At 35.3% G+C, this 20,905-nt stretch overlaps 1 protein-coding gene across 10 annotated transcripts in view; it reads right to left on the bottom strand.

Moving 5' to 3' along the window:
* Positions 1-20,905, bottom strand: part of SOX5 (SRY-box transcription factor 5) — a 930,253-nt gene that overhangs the window by 532,462 nt on the left and 376,886 nt on the right. For all 10 annotated transcript variants that reach the window (XM_042991948.1, XM_042991946.1, XM_042991954.1 and 7 more), the window contains one exon: positions 15,291-15,402. In XM_042991948.1, coding sequence (XP_042847882.1) covers positions 15,291-15,292 — 2 coding nt within the window. In that variant the 5' untranslated portion in view covers positions 15,293-15,402. The remainder of the gene's footprint in view (positions 1-15,290; positions 15,403-20,905) is intronic.

Here is a 20,905-nt window from a genome sequence, read left to right on the forward strand (position 1 = left end):
TCAGCACAGAGCCCGATGCAGGGCTTGAACCCATGAACCACGACATCGTGACCTGAGCCGAAGTCGGAGGCTCAACTGTCTGAGCCACCCAGGCGCCCCAGGTTTTCCTATTTTATACCATGTAAGACTTAAATGGAAAATGAAAAATACAGTTGTTGAACTATTCTTTCAACAGACAAGAGTGTCAGTTAAAAATCCCATCCTTTCACATCAGAGGGCTCTGATCTGAGTCCACTGTACTGCAGAAGAAATGGGGGAGAAAAAAGGCTTTAATTTGAAAAGTGGTTGCTGTAAAACTGCAGACAGATACATAGGAGAGAGAGCCATAATCCAAAGCAGCCCACCTGAATTTGAGAAACTTTTTTTTTACTATTTTAATTAAGAAAATTATACTTTAAAAGGTATGGCGGAAACCACAATTAAGAAAGAAAAAAAAATGGTTGAAATAAGCAAATTCAAAGTTTGAATGTTCCTCAGCTAAAATCAAACTGAAAGAAATCACAAGCTCTCATGGCTTGAGTTTTATTTGTTTGTTTGTTTGACTTTTGCTAGACTGTTTAATTCGTGAATATTTTTCAAAGGAGCCGAGGAGGCCAAAATAAAATTACACTAATGTACAATTCAGTACAAAGGAAATACTCAGAATGCACAAATGCCCGCACACAAAGGCAAGATATTACTTCCTTTCACATATATGTCAGATATACTTTAGCAAATCAAAAGAAATGAAGATAACAAGTGGAGAGGAAAATATGGAGATAGCTGATAATTAGATGTGGATTAAGGCAGTAAGGAAAGTGGGGAGAAAGATTACTGCAACTGGAAAACGGAAACGGTCCTTTCCCCCCAATGGTTTCATTTAAATCCAACTTCTAGAGTGTGGGAGTGTTTAGGGTTTTTTTGTGGGGTTTTTTTGCCTTTTTTTTTATAGCCCTTCTCCAACATGTGTGGCATCTAGCATCTGGGTTTGGGTGGCTTATTATTATCTTTCTAAACATATAGTTTGATATTCCTTTAATTAAATGGTGACCATCACCCAAAACAACTTTTCTGGAGAAGGACCTTGCAAACCCACAAAACCCAGGAATGGGTTTGTTGAACCTGCAGGCAGTTTTGTTTAAGTGAGCATTAAAGACTTGGCAAGCCCTCTGTGTTCTCATTTTCTTATTCTCTATTATCTATCCACTTAATAATTTCTGAAACCTTAATCAGACTCTAACCAAAAAAATCCACACAGTGCTTGGGATAGAATGATAATACCATCTGTTTTCATTCTTATGTGGGTTCTTTCCAGCCGTACAATCCAGCATGCTGGCTGCTTACTTTATAATGATCCTAACATTATAGGTGATTTAAAGTAAAGTCTCCTGTGTCATTTGCCTCTTGCAAATGCACACAATCTTTTCAATTCGCAAAAGTCTGGCATATTTTCCTATAAATGTTGGTTGCATTTGAATTCTGTAGATAAATAGGATCAATCCCAACACTTTTACAAAAAGAAAAAAAATCCAGAGCTATTTCTTGCTTTTTTGGGTAATGGCTGGTAAGACGGAAAGTTCTTCTAAAAGGATTTATTTGCCATTTGACTTCTAATTCTCTTAAAGTCTGGATGGCAATTTTAAAAATAAAATAGCTAAGCCATCCCTAAACATAGAACTAACTTACTGAGCACCTTTATACAATGACTTTTCAAATGTGCAGCCTTTACCATATTCATTAAGAATTAGATTACAGCATCATTATTAAAGGATAATAAATAGAGATGCTGGTATCGTTTCCTTCTAGTCGTGGGAACAAGTAAGAATTCAGAGCAAAGGTCAAATGCTTTTAAACTCTTTGGTGCAGGAAAAATCAGCCAACGATATGGAAAAATACACTCCAAATAATTCATTTTTGCAGATTTTAACAATCAATATGGAGCACCATATGATAGATATGGCTCCAACAATCTGTATCAATCATGAAGATTGGCAGTGGCAAACCACACAGACCAATTTTTGTCATGCTACCACAGTCGATTTTACAGACTCTGTGTAACCAAGACTTTCTCTGGTGCTTTCCCTGACACACCACACAGCCCCTTCCAAGATCTGCTTCCAACACATTCAAGGGCTTTTCTGAACCAAACCTAACTGAAAACCTTTGGAGACTGGCACACAATTCTTACGATACTCCATGTTTTCCTTCCAAAGCCTGCATCTTTAATACATTATATTGGGTTTTTCCCATCACACATTTAATGTGTGAAATTTCTAAACTCTTCCCCTTCACTTATCTAAATTGAACTTTGGCAGCCAACAGTTAACTGTTGGAGACTTGCTTCAAAACGATCAAACCCTTTTCTAGATCTGATTGCAAGAAGTATCAGTGCCAAGATAGAAATTTCAGTCTTCATCATACACAAAATCAATATGTATGCTTTGCTCTGGAAAGAAAGCCACCTTGAAAATAATTAATAAAACATCAAAGCTACATACTACTTCAAAAATCCACATGAGACTGAAACATTCGAGGCAATTAAAAGAAATTATTAATTTATATAAGGTGGTACTTTTCTTTGTGTGTATGTATGTGTATATATATATATATATATATATATATATATATATATATCTCCACACTGAAATCTCAGTTTTGGCTTCAAAATGGCAATTTAAAATCTTAACAACATATCCATAGCAATTATGAATGTTACATTAAATACATAAGCTTTGAAAAACCATAAGAATAATTTGAAAATACTTAAATAATATCAAAACCTATGGAGAAATGCAAACTACATTTTACTGAAACACAATGCATAGGCATATTATTAGAATTTGGAAAAAAGGCATAAATTTTATATTACAGTATGTACGTAAGTGAAAGGAGACCTCCATAAAACACATGCCAACAAAACAAATCTCATGTATCAGCTGCATTTTAGTGTCCTACAGAGTTAACTTTAGTTAACTTTATTTATTCTTATATGCGCCTTGCTTAGTGGTAGATATTTTAAAAACAGGTTTAAAAAAAAAGGTGACTCAGAAGCACACTAGATATGGAAGACACAGGGAGGGGTGGTGGTGGTGGGAGAGCGAGAAAGAGAGAGGGAGACAGAGAGGGAGAGGGAGAGAGAATGAATCACATATTAGGGAGGTGCCTGAGAAAAGGAAAGCTTGATAGAAGAGATGATATTTCTCTTGGCTTTTGAAGATGAGCCAGTTGTTCAAGGCTGTGAACGGAAGGGTGCACGTCCTGGACCAGGGTGAATAACTGCATAAAGAGGAAGATGGAAAGCTCTGTTTGGGTAAGATAGATAAGGGTCTTGTTTACCTGGCTTAGGTGTTTAGACTCTATCAGCTAGGCAACTGGAAGTCATTAGAGGTTTTCAATCAGGAAGATGACATAACCAGATCTGCATTTTGAAAAGATAACTGGCATCATCAATGAGATAAATGGATCTGTAACAAGAGAGACGAGGCAAGGAGTCTACTCAGGAGAAATCTGTGATACACTGTGACAGATGGTGAGAACCTGCAGTAAGGTGGAAGCATTGATGCTTCAGAGCAATTTTCTCTGTGCTCTCTGGAAGGCCCAAACCCTAAATCCAAGCCAATGTATTGATTTCAAGGACCCACAAGGCGCTTGACAACTTTATTTAGCACTTCAAGAATATACATCTTTGCAGAGCACCTTTTTAGACATTTCTTAACCAAACCTCTTAAGCTCCTTAGAAATGAAAGGATAATACGTTTTCCTCAGTATTAGAGAAAACATTCAAATAGAAATTCTGTTACTATGACCTAGGGCTTCTGCATCAATGTCTTGAGAGCATCTACTGATCTACTTCTCTATTTGTCATTAATCTTGTACATCTGATGATACAGCAAAAGCTACAATGGTGTCTAATTTCAAATTGTATCTCCCTTCCTTATTAGTTTTGCTCTGTTCAATTTCATGAGCCAGCCAAAATGATGAAAAGACATGGCATTTGTTTGAAATTAGAGGAAAAAGAAGTAGGGTGGGTAGGAATGCACTAACCATGGAATCAGAGAACAAGGCTTTAGAATTGTTCTAGTCAATATTTTCATTTTAGAGATGAAGAAATCTTGACCCAGTGAGATAAGTGATTTGCCCAACATAAAATTAACTGCTAACAAGCCCACAAGAAACCATGTGATTGTTAACCCATTTTTTCTAAAGCTGTTTATTTTATAAATTATAACAATGTTGTTAACAAAATTTTGGGAAAGAAGTTATTGTTCAAGGATCCACAGAAAAGATAAATATATTTTTACCCTTCTTAAATCAGGAAGAAGCTTGTTTTATTTGTATTTTTATTAAATGAGAGTGATAGTCATTTAGTATTTAGCTACACAGTTGCATTAATATCCTAATCCTCTAATGGCACTAAAACATATATAATGAATTTGAAACCATTGATTAAAATGATTATTTCTTCAGGTCCAATATATGAATTCTTAAAGAGATCAGTCAAAGATATCCTTTGGGGTACCTTAATGATGATTTAAATCCTACAGCATGATTGAGTTGGTCAATTTCTCTTTCTTGAGCTGATCTTTAACCTTTTTTTTCTCCCTAGCTACAGCCTATTGCTGGTTTGTATTTTGATAGTAATTAACAACTGTAATGCATTAGTATTTAAGTCCACCTATGAGTTTTAGAACAGTGTAATTATTCCAGGACAGAACTGAATGGGGCTGCTAGGTAGAATTTGTGCATTGCATACATTTCCATTTCTTCATTTATTCAGAATACAAGTAATGTAAGGCTCACTGAGCAAACCTCACAACAATGACACATTGTTCAAATTCAGGAATAAGGGTGTTCTACTTTTACTTCCTATTATTCTAAAAAAAGTAGCAAAATTTTGATAAAGTTACTTGGGGACAAAGTCATGTATGTAAAAATAAAAATGCTCTTCTGAAAGAACAAAATATCTAAACAAAACTTGAAGAAGTAGAAAAAATGCCTTTGCATATTTGTCAGAAGTAGTATTAATAACTGCATGATTCCAAAACACGTAGATGTTTTGGAAAAAATATTCAGTAAAGATTAACCATCTCTATGATTCTAACACTAAGAATATAGAGGAGGCTCAATAAATTAATGTTTAGTGTCTAATCCAAATTTGATATTAACTAATAAGTACAGCCACATAATCTCTTACCACATTTCTTAAATTCTTCCTCATTACTAGAAAGTAACATCCCCTACTTTAAAAGATCAAAATAAAAGCTGGTTTAATTGACTCTAGTTTTTGTATGCATTTGTGAAGGTGCATATCATTTTTACATAAATTGGAAAGAAACTGTTATTGCTAATACTAGTCTCTATTGTCTGTCTGCACACTTCACCTAGGACTATGGATTGTGTGTTGAAACTTCCAGTGTTTGAAGATCTGCTTCTTTGCCCTTTGAACCGTAAGTCACTTTTGTCCCCAAATATTGTTTGCTGCATTCTGATTGATCTGTGTGCTTTTGCATCTTCCCCAGGATTCCACAACTGTGCCACATTGCTTAAACCGTGCAGAGTGAGCACAAATATTTGATAAGCAAAGGTGATTTTCCTAAGTCTTTTTACAGGAAGAAATGGCATTGTTGCTAGTGTATGATTTTCATATGTCTCATTGTGATGGTTAAATTAAAACAAAACAAAACAAAAGAAAACAAGCTTGGCAATGAAATCAGAAAAAAAAAATTAAGGACAATTCTCTGTACTGGTACATATATAAATTAGGATTACCTTAGCTGGGTCTCTGTAATCATTAGCAGTAATGTGCTTATTAACTTGTTAGTTTAATACATATGGCATCAAAGTAAAACCTAATGATGGAATCAAGCAAAATCACAAAATGATCGTTTTCTCTCTTTACCCTAAGCTGAGCAAGGAACCTTTCCAAGCAGTGTGAACTCACTGGCTTCCCCATAACGCTACAGAGCTCACGCTGCCATATAACTGGGAATCGGAGAGGTGAGGTCATTTCATCACTCCTTGGAAAAAAATGCAAAACGTCTGCTAAAATCTGACTTCATTTGATTTACTCTCCAAGACTGTTTTTTATTAAATATGTTTGACTGCTATCTCTAATTAAATGTAGAATTAATTTTGGCAAACTAACCACAGATGCAGTTTATGTTCAATTTTATCAGACAGATTTATTTATAAGCTGTCAACTTCTTGAAAGACTTCATTTTGGAGCAGTTTTAAATTGCTAACAGTAGCTGTAAATGGAGCTACTGTTCTCTGGAACACTAAAGGAAAAGTATGCTATAAATGTCCATTCCATCTGTGAGGAATCATAAAACAATCACATTCCTTTATTTTTTTTTCCTCCGTAGGACCTTTATTAAATTAGTTCAACTCAATTAAAAATAACTTCAAAAACATTTCAGAGCCCTTTGTTTCATGGAATACTTGGAACTCTCTGCACGGAACGTCACCCTTTTAACTAATCCCTTTTAGTAAATGGAGGAGAATAGTGGTATTGTGACTTCAGACAGTGCTTTCAAGGGTCTCTACTGTACCGAATTGAGGTCACTGCAAGACAATGCTCAACACCCAATAGCCATTCAAACATTCTTCACAACTCTATCAAACGTGTCTTTCTTTCTCTCACCCGCTTTCTCTCATGGCAAACTCAGAGGACAATGGAAAAGCCTCTAGCACCATTTATGGTCACCATATTTGCACATGACAAAGTCTATTCTTCCTGGTTTGCCAACTCCCTGTAAAAAGAATGAACCCTAGGATAGATTTTCCCACCATTACTGTTATTCAAACTTATTTTGTATTTAATTATTTTTGTTGTTGTTGTTAGAGGGCCGTTCCATGGCATTTGAGAAGCTGACTTGCTATTTTCGTGCATGTGTAACAAAGCAGAGACTAAATGCAGAATTAAATATGTCACATTATAGCCAGCATATGCATGATGGAGCGCACAATTTAGTACAAAACGGAGACAAATGAGGAAATTGGAATTATTATACCTTGTCTTCTTGTCTAACATTAACAGTATTATAAAACTTACTGTTTACCCATGAACCACCATGCTTGTGCCCCACAAGCACTATTTAGTTTTGCTTGGGAGTTTTTATGGCTGCAGCCACAAACAAACAAAATCAATTGCTGTAAATTTTTCTCACCAGGGCTGCTCCTTTTTGAACGAAGAAAAAAAGAAAAAAAAGATGTATCCAGAGCATCGTCCTCCAAACAAACAAGAAGAGCACATATTTGCAAGCTATACAGTAAAGTTGTTGCAATGAAGATTTTGATTTTAATTAAGAATGGGATTTGTAGGACAATTAGTGAGATGTAATATTCTTTGCAAGAAACAGTACCCTTATTGGAAATACCACCTAAAATGGAGCGGGGGCATTTGGAGCTGCACAGAGACTTATATCTATGGGTTTCTACAGTTAATGAGAAAGAAAAATACAAGGAAAATGTAGGTACCTCACCTGAAATCCAGGAATACAAACACCGTTTGCCTGTTTTTTTTTCCCCTCCTTAATTTTTCTTTTTAATTTAAACCATAGAAATCTGTGCTGTTGAGATTTCAACCAGGTAATCATCTTATCATTAATACGTTTATGTTATTTCTTCACATTGACTTTAAACCACTGATCATTAGGAGTATACCTCATCTTTTTTGATGATTTTACAAGGACATAATAATATACTTAATAGTAATAAAGGCAACGAACTCTCCAGTTATTTTTGGTATGCTCAGCTGTCCTGACATTAAAAAGAGGGCTTTTTCTTACAGTATAGAAAATAATTTGTGTAATTGTTTAAATGTCGGAATGACCATTTCCTTTACAGTACATAAATTTTCATGTGTTATAAAAACTAACAATGTATTTATTAATCAAATGCCTGATAATTTCCCATGTCTATTCAATTAATTTCATAACAAAATTTTCATTTTTCCTTTATAAGCAATAAGATTAAACATTACCAAGTGAGTTAAGGGATCTCCTTTCTCTAGCAGATGGAAAAGATACTAACAGTGAGTATGTCACCAGATATTATGCTGTCAATAATAAAGGCCAAATACATATAATCACATATATGTCATTTTAAACAGTGTAGTAAGCCCAAAACTCTTCACTATTTATTCTATAGTATTAAGCATATTCTATCTGCCAGGCATTACACCAAACAATGGTAGAGTACAATATACAACGAGGATATCTTAATGCAGTTTATCATATGCTGGAATGACATACATCTAAACCAGTATAATCAGTCACACTGTGTGAAGGGCAGTAGATACACAAATAGGTATAAGATTTCTTTCATTGTACAAATTGAAAGTGCAAATTCCCCACTATGGCAGGCAGGCTGGATAGAATCTATGGTAGCTTTTGAATTCCCACCTGAAAAGCATCATGGGAAGTATATTAGGGTTGAGAATGAGATGTACAGAATTTAACTTGGGGAAGGGGTAAAAAAGAACACTAAAGGGAACAGAAACATGTGGATTATAATAAGGAATATTTAGTGGCCCATTATTTGATGATGCTATTTATATGGGATTAGGGCAAGGCAGGTCTGGAAGTTCAGATTGAGGCCATAGTGTAGCTGGTGGCCCTTAAGTGCTATCCTCAACTGCAATCGATTGGTGTAGGAAGAGATGGGGAGCCGGATAAGGACCTCCAAGGCTACTTGAGGATTTCAAATGAGAAGGGATGAGAGAATGGGGTTTTTTCTGTGCCAAAGGAAAGGAGAAGATGCATGAAACAGAAAAAAAAAATGTGCTTTGGAAACCAGATATGGTGGCTGAGAAGAGGAAAGGAGCCAATGTGATCACAAAGGTCTTACACCAGGCTGGCTGGATCTATAAATGGTTCGACCATGTGAAATTGCCAACTCAATACATCCTTCAAATAATATTTGAAGAAAGGCAGTAGAGAGGGAAGAAAGCTCCAAGGAGAAAAATGTGGTTTGTGTCTAGATTCAAGAAACAAAAGGATGAAGTAGAGTCAGTAAAATGGTTACATGAAAGTCTCCTGTAGAGCTAGAATTCACACTTAATTTCCTTAGTATAACTGAAACATGGGAGAGTTGTTTTTCCCTCCAGTGTTAGCTTCAAAATATAACAGACTTCATATTTTGTATAACTTTCCAAAACCTAAAATTCCTGATTCATCATTTTGCTCCTTTACTGTCCTTTAACTAAAGCCCTATGTGTGGCATTTTTAAAATGAAATTTCAGTTTAAAAATATGTCTTTGTACACTTTATTTCAGAACACAGTAAAATATAAACATAACACTTCACCAATTCAAGCACGCAACCAACCTACCAGTTACGATAACTTTGTAGTTATTATCAATTATCTTCAATTTCAAAAAATGGTTTTCCTCATGCAATTTTGAATCATATTTTACCTTTGATTTAATTCTATAACTTCAGTGGAAATTCAAAAGGTGTGTATTGTCCTTTAATAGCTGTCCCATTATAAGAAATGCTAAATCTTAACTATGGCTGTCTTGCTCCTGATTAATAAGCTTTGTAAAATGTCAATAATGTTAAATGGAGCTTCAGTATAATCATTTGGATATTTCCTTTGTTCACTCTTTTTTTTTTAATTTTAAAAAGTTTTTTAAGGTTATTCATTTTTGAGAGAGAGAGAGTCAGAGCATGAGTCAGGGAGGGGCAGAGAGACAGAGAGAGAGAGACAGAGACAGAGACAGAGACAGAGACAGAGACAGAATCTGAAATAGGCTCCAGGCTCTGAGCTGTCAGCACAGGGCCTGATGCAGGGCTCAAACCCATGAACCATGAGATCATGACCTGAGCTGACTGAGCCACCCGGGCGCCCCTCCTTTATTCACTAACTACCTTGTGGAGAAAGTGTCCATATCACACTTTCATAAGGATTATGTGGAAGACAGGCTGACTTCAAAATTCCCAAAGACCACCTGAAAATGGAGGGTATGTGTTCTTACAGGGTGATAATAAAGACAGCTGACCCACAGAGCCACCACATCCCAACCCAGTACCTTTGTTCAAAATAAAAGGCCCCATCCTTTGGACTGACCTTTCCCAGCAAACAAGAACTTAGCCAGAAAGAGGTGCAAGAGGTGAATGTCAGCTCTGTTCACCCCTATTCATCTCCTCAACTGGGCTCCTTTGGGCCATGGGAAAACTGCACAGTTGAGTCTGGGGCTCCAGCCTACCACATGCCAGGAATTCTGTTCTATGCATTCCATATACATTATCTCCATTAATTCTCAAAATAGCTCTGAGCTGCAATAATTGTGCCCATTTCTGAGGTTAGCTAACTTGCCTAAGATCACAGTTAGTGGCAGCATTCAAGTTGTTGGATTAGCATTCTGACCTCAAAGACCTCATTCTTATCCACAATGAATAATTGCCAGTATCATTATGTTAAACAAATATTTAATTTCATGCTTTTACATAACTATGCTTTGTTAATTTGGCTATTATATACATGTGTATTAGTAGTCATGGGCTGATTAAGTCCCACATTTACAACATAGCAGTTTCCTTAGGTGACAACTTCCTAATAAATGGAGGGAGGTATATCTAGAAAGATTCCACCAAGGGTTTCAAATTTTGTCAGCTGAAAGAAGAAAAAACTATTCCATTTTGGAAAAAAAAAAACTTGTCATTAACAGAAAAGAAAAACTATTAATTTTTGGAAAAGAAATCACAAACTACTATTAATGGGACAAAGAAATTAACTCTAAAAGTATCTCTCCCTTTAATGCCCTCTTCAAAATAAAAGCTTATTCAGCACACTCAAATTAGTAAAAAAAAAAAATCCCCCAAATTAAGATAAACAGTATAAGTTATCCACACAGACAAGAGAGCCTATGCTTAAAAACAAAACAAACAAAAAATCAAATGACACTAATAATATTTTACTTGGTAATAAAATAGTTCTTAAAGCATTTCTCAACTCAAACTAGTTTTGCCAAATCAAAAATTTTCTTTTGGGTAGTTAAGAAGGCCAAGAGTATACCAAATGATTTAAAAACCATTTTCCCTATTACCATCCATTTTCCCAAAGGCAGCACTGGCAAACAATTTGGCTGTTAAGGGAGAGAAAACATTGTACATTTTTTTTCATTGTCAAAATAAACCTTAGTTAAGAAACTGCTGGTTGCAAATAATTTAAAACCTCTCAAGTATTGGGTAAAATCAGTATATACTGCAGGCTACATAACCTTAGAATGTTTTCCCCTTAAGACATGATTCAAGAAACAATGGAGAGTGCGTGCTAATTCCCCCAGTACCTGTATAAATGTCACAAGAATAGAAAATCCATTTGCTTGTTTTTAAAGTAATCTTAAACTCACAGACTTTGGATTATAGAATTTCACAAACAAGAAGTGGACGTTGAGGGGGGGAGGAGGGAGAGAGGGAGGGAAAAGGAGGAGGAAGAGTAAACTGCCACACCTTAGGAAAATTTAGTTTCAAAATATATTAATGGAGCTAGAGGGCAGGAGAAAACTTCAGAAATGATTTCCCAGGGACTGATGTTTCACCCATGAAATCAAACTTTAAAAATGATGTTATTATTTCATTTCTAGTAACTACAGTTCTCTCCATGGAGTCTGAGGGGCCTAAGAAGCCCAGGAGAGTCAAAACATTCAGGAAAACAGTTCTGGTTTTGTTTTTTGTTTTTTGTTTTTCCTTTTAAATTAGTCACTATATACAAATCCACTGAGGGCGGTGAGGATTTTCAAACTCATTGAACACATGACTATAAAATACAAAAATATAATCAAATATTCAAGGTTTAGAATGTTATATTCATTCATTCAATGAATCATTATTTTTGTCCCAGCAATATTTCAAGAATACTTCCAAAGTGCCAAAGACAGGGTTCCAAGATCTTTAAACAAAAATGACATATAAATATCATGTTTTCACAAAATTTAGAATGACCTGTTTTCTTAATTATTTAAATATACATTTAATTAACTTAGTACCAACGGCTCCTACATATGTTTCTACATATTGGACACTGCCCAGGCAGCTACAGTACAACCACATGTTTAAAGAACTACCAAGTGCATTCCCTCTCTTTCTCTCTTTCTCCCTCCCTCCCCACAATGTACATAATGTATATCTATCTATAGCTATATGTATATATATGCACATATATATTAGATTGTTTTTATTGCATAATCATTAGCAATAATAATTATTGTTCCATAAATTACCAGAATATTAATCATAATTATGAGTGAAATGCATTGATAAGACAAAAGGTTGTAACGACAAATTTTCAAAGACAGATGCTGTGGTTTAATTGTGATGCCCTCCTTGTGCACATATTTAAACAGTAATATGAAGCAATAAATATTCCTTATCTTTATTACTCATCTTCTCTTGTGTCCATTTTTACTTTTATGTGGTTATTAAAGTATATGGAATAAAACCAATTAGGTGCTTTGCCTACAAGTGTCAGGCAGATCTACTTGGTTACTAGAGTGTAAAGGTCTACATGGGGAAGATAAATTTATCTTTGATAAAATGATTAAAATGGCAGATTATATGCTCTTTATTCCAGCTGAGAGAAAATGCCCTGCAAAGTGATTATGAATGTGATATATTGGGGAGCAAGAAACTTCAATTTAAGGTGTAACCTCCAGTTATAAATTCTGAGATCATTTAATTTTCTACTGCAAATAATATGTTTGGAATATGAGGAAACAATCCATCCCACTTTTCTAGGAAACGATTCTTAAATATTTTTTCCTCTTTGGAAATCTTCCTTTTAATAGTACTTAAAAGTATATGGATCTAAATATTTACAGCCTCCATTTATTCAAGTAACAGGCAAAAATAAAAGCATCTTGTTTCTGCGCACCACCCCCACCCCCCACAAATACAGCCAACAGGGTCTCAGTATAATGAAGAGAAAGACAGGCCTCTTTAGTCTTCACCATTCTTCCAACTAATATCCCAGAAATGGGCCAAAAAGCAGGCAGAGGGTTTTACATTCCCCTAGGAATGCTGTGAGCAACGAGTGAGAACCTCTGAGCTTACATTTTAGAATTCTTAAAAGGAAGTATAGACACCCATGACCATAAATCTCAGCTTCTTTGCCCAGTAAATCAAGGTTGTATCAACACAGGGCTACCGAATCAAAAATATATTGATCCTACATATTTTCAATATCAGTCTAATGGCGAAAGTAGATTTTAACAGAAAGGATTCATTTTGAAGATAGACTGAACTTCTCCCCACCCCCAATAATGATGACCTCTGGAGAAGCTGTTTTAGCAACTGTCCACTGTTGTCATTTATATAATGTGGTACGTTTTTTTTCTCATTAATATAAGAGCAGCATAGTATCACAGTTTCTGCTAGCAAAAGCTGCCTTAGTGAGGCTTGCATTGACACTGAACTACCAAACATTGCCATGCATACCTGCCGAATCCAGAAGAAACTATCAAACACTATTTGGTAGAGCAGGGGAAGCACGGAGAGGAGACACACATACGGATTTGATTACTTGAATGTAAGTGAATAATCTGGCAATCTAATATTAATTAAGATATTTTGAATGATTTACTAAACACTACAGGCTAATTTTAGTCTTCCTTCTAGCTATCTATCTTCTGATCACTACTATTTCAGATGATTTGCTGTTTCCACTTGAATATGGCTATAGATTCTTACATTGATAAAATATTTTTTCCCCTAAATCAGTCATTCACAAACGTTTCCATCTCAACACATTTGAGAAACATTATACAATCCTATCGACAACAGCAGTCCATTATGGCAGTAAATCTTAATTAGGGACATATATTTAAAAGAGAAGTAATTTTTAAAGCGCCTTGTTCACTCGGCCTTCTGAATTGCACCCCGTAGAAGGGTTGTATCCTATGGTTCACAATCATTTCCAATTTACTGAATAAAGTAACAAAATGTTTAATTATCAGTTTTTATGCCTGAGATACTTATAATAAAATTGCTGATGACTCCTTAAAGAGTATTTAGATAACACCAGTAATATACTGGTTGCAAATGAAAAATACTGGTATTCATCCAAAAGTCAGTAACATATCTGTGTGAAAATATCTGTACATTTCAGAGGGTAAAAATATTAGTGAAGAGGGAAGATAAAAGAAACATAATTTCTAGCTGATCAATAATTCCTTATTTTAGCTCTTGCTTCTAACAAATTCCTCCATATCAAGGAGAGAGCAGATTTTCTGCCTCATCCTAAAAAAACAAAGAATGACTGCTATTCCCTTCCCCCCAGTTTCTATATACAGTCACTAAAACCATCTGCATTCCAGTCGTCATTACAAATGATCGCTTTGCCAGATCTAGTCCCATAAATTGATATATTGGAAAAACTGGCATGAATATTTTAATGCCCTGACATCCTAAAGAATGAGCTTTAGGTTTTATTTTTATATATGAATATTAGGAGTGTATATATGATTATACACAAATGTCTTTATATATTCATGCATAGAAAAATTAATCAAATAGAAAACTTAATTTTTGTTAATCTTTTAATGTATATGCTACAGAGTTATATTGTCATCTTTGATAAATGTGGGAAATTGAGGCACAGAAGTACCCTCTAGGTGATAACCAAACAGCATATGACAAAGAGCAGAAAGACTGGTAAAATGCCCATGCCTTATGTGCTTTCCTCTCTGGTCTAAACACCAGATTGCCATAGAGATTCCTATAAGGAATTCTTTAAGATGAGACCTGAATAGTTAAAGTAAATGAAAGATGTATTCTGAATGTGGGGATTCTCAGCTACTATATTTCCTTCTTCATTTCTGTAAAGTTAGTTGGCTCTCTACAAGTGTTTGGGATAATAAAAGCATTTATATAAAGTAGTTCTAGTAGCTTTTTACAATTATTAAACTACATCTATTACATAAGAAATGGAAAGCATATAGGTGTATTTTTTCCTTCAATGAAAGGAATAAGAGCAGGTATAACAATTTAAGGACAAAGAATCAGTATGCCCAAAATAGGCGTTTAATGACTAAATATTTTAGATGACTAAGAATCAGAATATGTGATTTTAAAATATCTTGAAATCCCCATAAAATGGAGACTACCTCATATTGTAATTTTTTTCTTATCCTTATTAATCTTCTTATACTTTTTGTTGACGTAGATCTTGCTTTTAAAGGAAACAGCAAATCCATCATTTGCAAGTGTCTTTTCCAAATCCTTAACTTCACACTCAGTGAAAGTAATTATTTGCCTCACTTTGTAATGATAGTTGGCTAATGGAAGGGAAGCATAAACTCATTCACTTACATTTCTGTGTGACCATGAAGAGCGCTCCTGGAACGATAAAGTGTTCCTTCTTACTATCTGGTTAAAGACCACTGACTAAAACAGCCCGAGAGCTCAAGGAAACATACGGCTCCTGCAAGTGAGACAATAAAATTATATATTAGTAGGATTATCTGTAACAAAGGCACAAATATAAGAAAATAACTATGGTCAGTGAGTCCCCTCAGCGGAAAAAAAAATCAGACTGTTGGACAAATATTTGGATAAATGGAAATATTTGGATTAAAATATATCCAAAGTATCTGCAAGTTTTACTGTACATTTCATTATTTTGGTTCACAGCTTACTTGTACCAATACACTCTCAGTGTCAGATAGAGCAAGATATGTGCCTTAAGCACTTCGGGGTAATTGGCGGTGCGTTTTGGGCACCCAATCTGAAAGTAAATCATGAGACCGTAGGGACTGACATTTAGAGACAGACTAAATTGCGTAACACTGAAATATCTGAACTAGAGCTCTGTGCTCTTGGGAGGATTTGGAGAGGGATGCCACTGAACACCTGACAGACAAGACTGCTTTTTGTTGTTTTTCGAGCCTACAAGTTGACAGAGAAGTGTCGACACCTTATGGAAAAACCTGAAAAACATTCCAGTGAGCAAGAGTTCTGCTGCTCTATTTTCTGTACTTTCTTTCTTTTAATTGTCATTCAGAAAAACTTTTGAAGAACAAAGCCCAAGTGCGTTCTTAAGTTTGGCTCTTTGTTCACCAATTCAAAAAATAAACTTGCTTTGCGACGTTGCCTGACAAGAAATCACAATATTTCAGACACGCTCGACTTCTCAGAGGAATACACAGTAGGTATTGATGTTTTTTAAATATCACATGTCTTGTATTTAAGCTGAAACACAATAAAGGGAATATAGAATACGAATGAAATAGAATTCTATATCATAACAAAATTATTAATGATATTTTGTTGTACATTGTATCAATGATGTCTTACTGCATGAAACTAATGGCAAAATTTGAAATTTGAAAAGCATCTAAAATACAAATTAGATTTTCACACAAAAAAAGAGGAAGTATAAAGTGAATAGGGGATACTGTTCTATAATAAATTTTAATGAAACAGTCCAGTAATGGGATGACAGAGGCAAATGGCAAAAACGATTTACCAGCATAAAAGAAATCCATTCTAAGATTGAAACTATAGTATTTTTCTTTAAAAGAATCCAGTCTCTCAAGATGTGATACACGGAAATCCTAGTTAGGTGGGGGCTATTAGAGTCATCTAGTCATTTATTTTTTTCTAACTATTCTTTCATTTCCACCTACCCCCTCCTTTTTCACCTACTGAAATTCTACTCATCTATTTAAATGCAAGCTCCCCCATGATGCCTTACCTGAAATCTGCAATCAGACCATTAACTCTTTCCAAGATATTGCTTGTTTAATCCAGCCTCTGTCTGGGTGCTTTGTGGGATGGCATTTACTGCTTGACAGAGCACTGCATTTTTGAACTACTTTACATCCTAGAAAATTCTTTCTTACCGCAAGCCAAACTGAACTCCCTATAATTTTAGCACGCATTCAATAAACATTTAGAGAGTGGCACCTATTTAGTATTAAAATGGGTATGAGGTACAAATGTGAATAATGTACAGTATCCGGCCCAATTTAAATCCTGGCTCTGAGAAAGTTTCTTTTCCTCTTGATTTTAACATTATATGTGCTCATTATAGCTGTTGAAAACTTCATAAAACATAAAGAAGAAAATAGTGATGACCCATAGCTCAACTACCAAATGGATGGTAACTATTTAGGTTTGTTGTATCCCGTCCTTGTCTGCTCCCTCCACCCTGTGCCCCCACCTGTCTTCAGTTCTCCCCACAACCCCAGTATCTTTTATCACAGTTAGAAGCTAAGTTGGTTTCTGCTTAGCTGGTTACTGCTACATACTTTCAACCAGAGTCCACGCAGAATGTTGGTACCCTAGAAGAAGGGAAACCCATTTGACCTCAAGGGCATTGGTTTTCATCCCACCCCTATTCCTGAAGAAAGTCCTCAGGTTACAGGAAAGTGGGTGTGGCTGAATTTATCTCATTCATCGTCTTCTTTCTCTGTTATTTTGGGGAAGAATACATCTCTAAAGAAAATTGTATTTACTTTCTAGTCTTGGGCCAAATGCTATTGATTTTTTTTCCAATTATTTAATTGGATCTACTTTAATGACCCCACCAAGGAGAATTCTCTCTTTACAAACAGGGTCTCTACATTATTGGACCAGCAGAATATTATACTTCTTATCCAGTCCTGGGAAGCGATATCTGTCCTAACTTTTAGAGGCTGAACCACATGGCATCTCTTGAAGTAGTCTGCTTCCCCAGTAAATCGCACCCCACAAGAGATGGTCTGGCCCATAAAGCCTACAGACTCTTCTTCTGGCAGAAACTGGTTAGACCTAATGGTCCTTTGTACTAAAATTGGGGTTAAGCCATTTTACTAAAGGCTGCATGTTGAGCGGACCCTAAGGATCATTATCCAAGTAACTGATGTAAAAGTTTCACAGATCAAGACAAGATACCTGTGTAAAGACACCTATAATTGATTGTAAAAACGTACACAAATTCTTCCCACACCTGTATGAATACCCTTTTACAATGTAACTTTACAGCTGCTCCCATTAAGAGGTAAAGTCTATTTTCCCAACCCTAAATCTAACATGAGCAGTGGTCCAAGAAAGTACTTGTGTTTGGGGAGTGTTCACTCTTGCTGCTTTTTAGACCCCAAATATTTCCACACACAGCCTGAGCTAATACACTAGAGGAAGTAAGACCATATGGGTAGATGCCCCAACCATCCAAATTGGATTCATACAAGAATATGAGCTAAATAAAATGGTGGCTGTTTTAAGCCACTAAGTTTTGAAGTGGTTTGTTAATAATAAAAAATGGTAATGGGTACAATACCTTTCTTACCCAATCTGTTAATCAATACTTTGTGGTTAGGGCTATTCAACCAGTCAAAATGTCACCAAACTGTGTGTTCCATGATCAACACCCTCAAAGGAACTTTTCTCCATTTTGTCCAAAAAGAATTCATTATATCAAAAGAATATAATATTTTCACGTTTATCTGTATTGATACTTGTCATCCTAGTTCATTCATTTTAACCATTAAATGAATAAACCTTATACTTTGTCGGAAAAATTTCAGTTGTTCATTTTCTTCCAATCAAATATTGCCAAATTGCACTCCAAAGTCACTGTACCAATTTCCACTACTACTAAAATTGTAGGAGAGCTCTCACTGCTCTTCACCCTTATCAACATTGACACTGCCATTCATTTGTGGCAATCTGATGAGTATGAATGGTATATTATTTTAATTTGAATTTCTATCACAAGTGGTGAAGTTGCAGATAATTTTATTGGGCACATAAGTAAGATGCCTGTTTATCCTTGTTGCCCATTTTACTATTAGGTTGTTTGTTTGTTTGTTTGTTTGTTTTTTTCTTCTGCTGAAGTTTTAAATGCTTATCATTTGGTGGCTATAGGTTTTACAATATCTCCTGTTAGTGGCTTAGTTTTGTTTTGTTTAGTTCTTTTCATGGTCTCTTTTGATGTATAGAAAATGCAACTTATTGAGGCCAAATTTACTAACCTTTTCCTTTATGAAATCCTACTTAAACTTGAGGTCATAAAAATACTCCAATTTTTAACTGTAGAATTTTTGAAGTTTTGCTTTCCACTTTCAGATTTTCAAGCCACCTGGAATTTATTCTGTCACCAAGATCTAATTTTACTTTTTTCCATATGGATAACCAATTGTCCTTGCACCATGTACTGAAGAGCCCACACTTTCCCTACCAATTTGTAATGCCACCGTGGTCAAAAATGATGCCTTCATACATGAATTTAACTGTTTATCGACTCTCAATTCTTCCCTTCTCTGATCTATATGATGGACTTAAAGCCAATCCATACTGTGTACACTTTTTGGCTGAATAATAAATAATTAAATTTTAGGGAAAGCCATTCTCAAATCTACACTTTTTCAAAATTGTCTTGGCTACTTCCTCCTTTCTTTTGTTTCCTCAAGTAAATCATCTACAAGTAGAGCCTCCCTTTGGGAATGGTTGGCGATAGCCTGAACTTTACTAAAGACTGTGCATTACAAATCCTCTTTTCACCCCTCACCATCTCCAGTCCCAACAAACACATGTGTATGCATGTACGTACACACACACACACACACACACACACACACACACACAGATTGTGCGTAGACTGAGGAGAGAGTGTTTCTTGATTATTCCAAAAAGCATAAGAAAGGGGAAAAAAAGACAATTATAAATTACAGGATTTTACAATTAAGTAAAACAGAATTTGAATAGTTTCTTTCTTTCTTAACTCTATTAATATAATATTATCTTCCTCAAGTAGGTGATCTCCTCCTTTCTCATCCCATATAATGTTGGGGAACTTTCTTTACTGACTTGCCCTCTCCCTAGATTTTGTTTTTGTGTTTGTTTTTTGAAACTTGAACAGAGTCTAGATTTCAGCTTTCCTGACAGAGGATTCCTGGTACCTCTTCCTCTTCTTCTGCATTGGAATCCCTTTGATTGTACTATCAAAAATAACTTTTTAAATAGCAACTCATTCCTTTAGACTCATCCTCCTTCTTACAATCTGACATTGTACTCCAAGATTACCTTAGTCAACCTCTTAGCCAAACAGTTCATTTTTGCTGATTAAAATTAAATTCAAGGATCAATTCTTCTCATTGTTACTGTTGTGTGTGTGTGTGTGTGTGTGTGTGTGTGTGCGCGCGCGCGCATGCGCGCGAGTGCGTATCTGAGTGGTAAAATATACATGACATAAACTCACTGTTTTAACCATTTCATAGTGTACAGTTTAATAGCATTTAATATAGTTGACCTTTAAACAATACAAGGGTTAGGGACTCCAACTCTCCTCACAGTAGAAAATTCACATACAACTTTTAACTCTCCAAAAACTTTACTAATAGCCTACTGATGACCAGAAGCCTTACCGATAACAACAGTCAATTAACATGTTTGGTACATCATATGTATTATATACAGTACTCTTACAGTAAAGTAAGTTAGAAAAGAAAAAAAATGTTAAGATAACCATAAGGAAGAGAAAACACATTTACAGTACTGTACTATAAAACCTCAGTGAATAATTGGACTCAGGCAGTTCAAACCCATGCTCTTCAAGGATCAGCTGTATATTCACAATGTTATGCAACACAGCCTCTATCAGTTCCAAAAAATGTTCATCATTCCAAAAGGAAACCCTGCACCCATCAAACAGTCACTCCTCCCTTGCCCTCCCCCCTGGGCTCCTTCACCATTCTACCCTTTTATTTCTATGAATTTAACTACTCTAAGCACTTCATATACATGGAATCATACAATATTTGGGTTTTTTTATAGCTGGCTTATTTCACATAGCATAATATCTTTAAGGTTCAGCCATGTTGTAGCAGGTGTCAAAAAAGCTAAATAATGATCCATTGTGTATACATAACACACTTTATTGTTTCATTCATCTAATTATGGACATTTGGGTTATTTCCACCCTTTGGCTATTGTGTATAATGCTG

The sequence above is a fragment of the Panthera tigris genome, chromosome B4, assembly GCF_018350195.1.
Source record: "Panthera tigris isolate Pti1 chromosome B4, P.tigris_Pti1_mat1.1, whole genome shotgun sequence".
In the NCBI taxonomy this organism is placed as follows: domain Eukaryota; kingdom Metazoa; phylum Chordata; class Mammalia; order Carnivora; family Felidae; genus Panthera; species Panthera tigris.